Below are 6,423 nucleotides of genomic sequence, written 5' to 3'. Positions count from 1 at the left end.
TTAAATGGGTTATGCAAAAAACTGGTAACTAAAATTAAAATGGATTTTGAAATAAGAAGTAGTGATGAAAGGGAAACAATAATATAAAAAAATATAATTGTAGAGGTAAAATTGGAACGGAAAAGGAAATGAAGTAAAATTCAATTGAGAAAAGTAATACTAGAAAAACAATGTTACATAGATAGAGTTCCTGTCCGAATTTAAAGTGCTAGAAAGATGCAACAAAAATTTAGGATTTTATATTTTTATAGACTACCTACTTAATGGGGTGATTTTGGACAAATAAAAAAGGGATGCATAGCATTTTTTTATAGCAGTATATGTGACATTAGTATTAGTAAATTGAATTTGATACAATAGCATTTAGCAAAGCAAATAAATCAAATAAATTATCTCTAATCCAAAATTAACAAACAGATCAACCAAAGAAATCATGAAATGGAGAAAAAGAGAAAAGAAAAAGGCAAGGAAAAAAGTGTAATGGTGTGGAGGCTGGAGGTGTGTTGAGGCTGGAGGTGCGCCAAGGCAGAAGGCGTGTTGACGAACCAGAACACTGGAGGCACGGTAAAGTTGGAGATGCAGCGAGAATAAAGACATGATGAGCAATGACGATGATGAACAAAAACATTGTCGAGGGAAGGGAACAATGACAACAAACCAGAATCAAGAAGAAGCAGCAGCAGCAACATGACAGAGAAAGTAATGATGTGAAAGTGAGACAGAAGATAAAGAAGACGTCGATCGACTGCAAGCTTCGGATGGAAATGATGAAGATGGTTGAAAGCTTTGTATGGAGAGAACGAAGGCAGTTGGGAGCTCTGGGCAGAGACGACAAAGACAGGTGGGAGGTTGGGATGGAGACATGGTAAGGAAAAGGGGTAAGGATAAAAGGTTTAATTATTCTGTTGGTCCCTATAGTTTCGCAAAATTTTCAATTAAGTCCTTATACTTTTTATTCTTTTAATTGAGTCCTTGCACCAATTTTTTTTTTAATTGGATCTCTACACTTTTTTTTCCTTTTATTTAAGTCCCTGTACCAATTCTTTTTTTTTTAGTTGGGTCCTATAAAATTAAGCCAATTACTTCTAAGAGGGACTTAAATTGAAAAAAAAAATTAGTGCAAAGACCCAATTAAAAAAAAAAGTATAAGAACCTAATTGAAAATTTCACAAAACTATAGAAACCAACAGAATAATTAAACCTATACTAGATAATTTATTAATTAGTGAGTAATTAAATAAATTTGAAGATCACAGAAAATAGGGCAGCCGGACAAGAATCTTGGTTCGGGTCCTGCATTTGCTTCAGGAATTTTTTTTTGTTTTTTACATTTTCATCCCTAAGGGAAAAAAAATTTTTAGATCCCAATTTAAAACAATCTCTGCAAAAATCCTACACCTGGAGGAGTTTTGTCACCCTTAATTTGAACATACACCACATCATCAATTAATTAAACAAATTAAATAATGAATTAGTTCGGTATTCTTCCACGTCACTATGTCTGATTTACTTACACTAATATTCTATTTCTTATCCATTGCAAGATCCAGGCAACCCCCTTTGTCTTCACTCTTCAGCCCAAATTCCAATTCAACCCTCCCTGATTCCTGAATCTTCTCCCTAACCCTAACTGACCCAGACAATGCTAGAGTTTAATAATTAAACACCTCATTCAATTATTGATATATAAATGCATTTTATATTGGAAAAACATTTTCTAGTTTATATATTTAATGGTAGGCAAACAATTTTTTTTTTTGTATTGTTTCCGCTTCGAGTTTAAGTTTTGATATAAAAACTTTTACTTAGATAATTGCAATCCTTTTTAACTAATAAATTAATTAATTTTTTAGTTATAGAATTTTGATACATATAATTCCCTCATGCTAAAAAACAATAATCTAAATTTATTTTAATTACTTAAGATAACATTTATAATTCTATACATATATAGTATTTATAATTATCATTTATTAGGGGTGTTCATTACTACTAGAAAACTAGTTATTATAAACGGATATTTCCGACGGATTTTATCCCACGAAAATACAGACGGAATTTCAGAGGGATTTTTTGTCGAAAAACCAAAAAAATATATTAGCATAAATTACAGATGGAAAAGAGAATCCGTCGATAATTCCGTCGGAAAAATTATTTTTCTCAGTGAGAAATGGTTACAGACGGAAAATCCGTCTGTATTTAAGTAGACGAAACGGTGCATTTTATTAAATTATTACAGACGAAAAATTCGTCTGTAATTTAAAATTTTCCGTCGAAAATGTTATATTCTGCGTTTTATGATCGATTGTGTCCAAAGCCCCAAACTCTATTCATTTACAGCACCAAATCAAACGAGCTCAACCCAGCTTCTTCTTCTCCGTCGACTAGCTTCTTCTTCTCCTTTCCTCACCCACAGCGCCACCGCCGGCTACCCTAACCGCCGCAGCTACCTTCTCCTTCTTCTCCTCTTATTCTCTCCTCTTCTTCTTCTCCTTCTTCTCCATCATCTCCTCCAGTCAATGTCGCGGCTACCTTTGTGCAAGCCCTAGCTCCGTGGTGACCAAAATCGGTTCCACCTCTCTCTTTTCCCCCTGTTCGAACCGTAGAGAGTTCAATTAATTTTGTTTAGTTAGTTTGATTGTTTCTGCTTCCAGGTTTTGGTTTCAAAATTCTTTTAATTTCTGTTGAGTTCAATTAATTTCGTTTAGTTAGTTTGATTTTAGTAATTAGTTTAGTTAGATTTGTTTTCTGATTAGTGGATTTTTAGGTTGTTAAAATAGGATTAGATTAGGTTTTGATTCTGAATAGCTGAGAAATGTTTAGATTGTTAATCTGGATTGCTGAACAAACATAATTCAGAGAAACACTTGTGAGTTTTTCTTTTTCTTCTTCCCTCCCCTCTATGAATTTCGCTGTGCACACCAAGTGTTCCATGGTTTGCTTATTGTTGGTTTGACCTAACATGCACATCAAATGTTTGTTGCTTTTCTTTTATGTGTACATAAGTAGTAATATGTATCTTTATTCTTGCTATTTCACTCTTAATTAATTATTTTTATGTTGCAAGTTCTGTCAAGGGGAGGGGAGGCTGTAGAGATGACTACTGACCATAAACCTAATACTGAGCGGGGCAGCATTGAGAATAGAGGTGGCTTTGTCTCAAACATGCCAGGTTCTTCAACTAACCCTGAATTCTATGCTTTGTTGCTACTGATATTCAGTGCTAATTTTTGTGTTTTCATTCATCATTCCTTTTACTATAGGAACTTGAGTTTCGTATGCTGTGATATTAGTTTACTCAATTTCTTTTACTATAGGGCAGTGTTTCTTAGAGAATATTTCTACTTCTACCCTCCTAGCCAGAACAACAATCTCTGCTGTCTATCAAACTGCAAAATTAATCAGTTCTGTCCCTAATGTGTCATATTAGAAGAAGGCAAGCATTCCTACATAGATTGGAAATAACATTTCTACCTATTCAGCTTTATTCATTTATCTAAAGACATACGGTGTTTTCTGGACTTATTCCTGGCTTTCCCTGATGCCTTGTTCCATCAATTGCTTGTGGCCATGGCTCATCCGGACCGTGAAACACAAATTGGAGCACATAGTGTATTCTCTATGGTGCTTATGCCATCAATAGTTTCTCCTTGGTTGGACCAGAAAACAAAGATGGCTATGAAGGTACAGAGTAATAGCTTCCACATTCAGCATGATAGTTTCTCTGAAGCAGAACACTTAAATGGAAAACTGCTAGAAGGAAACACGGTTGCAGGAGTTACTGAGGATAAAAATGCTGTTCATCCATATCGTGGTTATAGCTTTACTCGTGCACTAACTGATGGAAAGGAGGTATGCCATTTTCTACTTATCGGTATTAATTGTATTATCTTAATAGTGCCATAGTGGGAGCATATGATATGATGGAGTTTGTGTCGATCATATTTAAATTCTATTGATTCTTCTTGGATTCAATTTTATTACATACATCTATCAGTTGGTTTGGTCATTTATTTTTTCTTGTCCAACAATGGAGACCCTTGGTTGTTCCTAACCATGGGGTTATTCTTTTTAGGATTTAGGTTCTCTTAGATTGAGCAGTCAACCAAGTGAGTCTGTTGCTTTCTTCCATCTGGGTTCAGGCAACCTCTGTAGAAAATGGCCCTGCAAATTTTGAGGCAATGGCACACACTTTTAGCATCTCTTTATTGTTTACTCGTTCTAAGGTGAGATTGATGTATATCAAGTGTCATGATTGGTTTTAAATATCTGTGATCTGTGAAAACAACAAAACAATGACTTTGCCATTTTGTTCATCATTCATATATTGTCTAAATTTTGAATTATATGTTTTCTAGTAGCTGGGTTGCTTTTTTTTTTTTAATTTATAAGAGGATGATGAAGTCCCAAAACTAGTTCATCAGTTCTATTTTCTGAAGCTTTGGCCATCATCAGAGCCTGATTCAATATCTCAAATCAAGAAACAAGAGCTCACGGTGGAGAAAATGAACCGAGATATTCGTGAAATCACTGATAAAATCAAAGAGAAAATTGTAAGCATTGATTTCAGCCTTCAATTTTGATATAGAAGACAGAGAATAATATAATGATGTTATGCTATTTTTGTTAACAGTCAGAAAAGGACTATGTTGCGTCTGGGATGAGAAGCTCATACTACTGGAAAATGGAGTGGAGACGCCACGTCGCACGAAAAGGGAAGATACTAAGTAACTTGTATGTGGCTCTTGATGAATTGTGTTTCATGAACAATGCAACTAGGAGAAGATCTAAGAAGGAGAAATGCTTCACAGAAGAAGAGATTGATAACCATGTAAGAGCTTAGAACTTTAGTAGGATATATATTGTGTTGTGATTAATCTCTATTTACATCTTACACTTGATAACAATGTACATTGTATAGAATCTGAATTCATTGATGCGACACGGAAGTATGAGTCTCGCGGACGAAAAGCGAATTCTGAGGAACATAAACACTCATCAGAGAGATGCTGATAAATTTCAGTCACTAGAAGTGCTTAGAAATACTGTAATTTAAGGACTTATAAGTTATGATCTTTGATTTGATTAAAAATTTATACCAAGGTAAGCATTGAAGTTTGGAGTGTTGAAAAATTTAAACAGATCAAATGGGATTACTATGAGAATCATTGCTATAAGCTACTGAGAGAAATTGAACAATTCCAAGACCAAAGGAAAATAGCTGCTGCCAATGCTTCTGCGAAGGGGAAGATTCCGGGCTATGTATCGATGAAAAACTCCGTAAATGACCAAATCAAGGTGAGCCATGGCATTGACATCAAAGCAGCACATTCAATTATTCGTGTCATAAGATGCTACTTGTAACAGATTTTTTTTCTTAACTTGTTATAGGTGTTCTGTGATGAATCTTGGGAGAACAGAAAAAAAGAGATGGTAGAATGCACCAAAATTAGAAATGCAGAGAAAAAACAAGAGGTCATAAACCAAGAATTCTGAGCTTCATTTATTCTGAGCTTACAATAATATTTATTCTTACAATAATATTTATTCTTCAATTTTTCTTTTTATCTTTTTTATTTCTCCCTGAGATTGGATATCCATTATCAGACATGATTAATCTTTTTTCAATTATACTATATCTACACAAAAAATTTGCTGTCAGGCCTATCCTTCACTTCATCAAAGTAGTATAGTATGGCTAAAATAACAGTACTTGAATCTTTTTTATGCAGGAAAGAATGACTCTACTGAAGCTCCTAGTTGAGAAAAAGTATCCTCTCATGTAATCTAAGAAAATATATAATTAAAAAGAATTTGCTTTATTTTCCTTGATTAAAATTGGAAACAGTAAAATAATTAAATAGACTAAAGCTGAGATACAGATGTTAAGAGGCAATGTTCAAAAACTGCAACTACAAAATTAGAATCTTGCTCAATTAAACACACATGCTAGCGGTACATTTTACATCTTATACATTCATATTAATATCATTATTTTTACAGGGATAATAATTCTATCTAGTTGCTCTTGCAAGTGCTTAATTTAGAAAGGGAAAGGGTGAGTATATATATATATATATATATATATATATATATTTAAACTGCAAATTTAAATTTAACCTTTTAATAAAATTCATTTTCAGATAAAAGCATTGCAACATGAACTTGTATAGAGGGCTGCTTTATTTAAAGGGACCAAGACCAACACTGAGGTTGTAGTGGTATGTTTCTAACATACAATTCTGAGCTTCATTAGTTTTGTACCTTAGAAAATGTTACATGCTAGGAAAAGGTGGAGATGAAGAATGGAATTTGCATGCATATTCTTGTTCCTTCATGTTCTTGTTATGACTTGATTTTGACTCCTCCTTCTTGTCCTTGTTTGAGCAGGTATGGGGAGACCAAAGGAAGATTTTTCTTCCT

At 33.7% G+C, this 6,423-nt stretch overlaps 1 protein-coding gene across 8 annotated transcripts; it reads left to right on the top strand.

The window, feature by feature from the left end:
- LOC107639593 lies at positions 2,934-6,221 on the top strand. 8 transcript variants are annotated; one of them, XM_021121559.1, is made up of 10 exons: positions 2,934-3,172; positions 3,612-3,852; positions 4,076-4,226; positions 4,425-4,553; positions 4,634-4,831; positions 4,922-5,047; positions 5,143-5,298; positions 5,392-5,475; positions 5,733-6,058; positions 6,144-6,221. In XM_021121559.1, exons 3-9 carry the CDS (start codon positions 4,182-4,184, stop codon positions 5,784-5,786), a joined length of 792 nt encoding a protein of 263 aa, XP_020977218.1. In that variant the 5' UTR covers positions 2,934-3,172; positions 3,612-3,852; positions 4,076-4,181; the 3' UTR covers positions 5,787-6,058; positions 6,144-6,221. The 8 variants fall into 8 exon arrangements, with proteins under 8 accessions (XP_020977218.1, XP_020977217.1, XP_020977221.1 ...); XM_021121558.1 differs by having other exon boundaries at positions 3,323-3,852; XM_021121562.1 differs by having other exon boundaries at positions 3,318-3,852; positions 4,456-4,553.

The sequence above is a fragment of the Arachis ipaensis genome, chromosome B04 (assembly GCF_000816755.2).
Source record: "Arachis ipaensis cultivar K30076 chromosome B04, Araip1.1, whole genome shotgun sequence".
Classification (NCBI taxonomy): Eukaryota; Viridiplantae; Streptophyta; class Magnoliopsida; order Fabales; family Fabaceae; genus Arachis; species Arachis ipaensis.
This window is presented reverse-complemented; position numbering and strand designations above follow the sequence as displayed.

What these genes read in the sequence shown, in the direction of transcription:
- LOC107639593 (XM_021121559.1), top strand. Translation starts at nt 4,182, where the DNA reads ATGGCACACACTTTTAGCATCTCTTTATTGTTTACTCGTTCTAAG. An exon ending in ATAAAATCAAAGAGAAAATT is followed by an intron (nt 4,554 to 4,633) that starts GTAAGCATTGAT and finishes TTTTGTTAACAG; the next exon opens with TCAGAAAAGGACTATGTTGC. An exon ending in AAGAAGAGATTGATAACCAT is followed by an intron (nt 4,832 to 4,921) that starts GTAAGAGCTTAG and finishes TACATTGTATAG; the next exon opens with AATCTGAATTCATTGATGCG.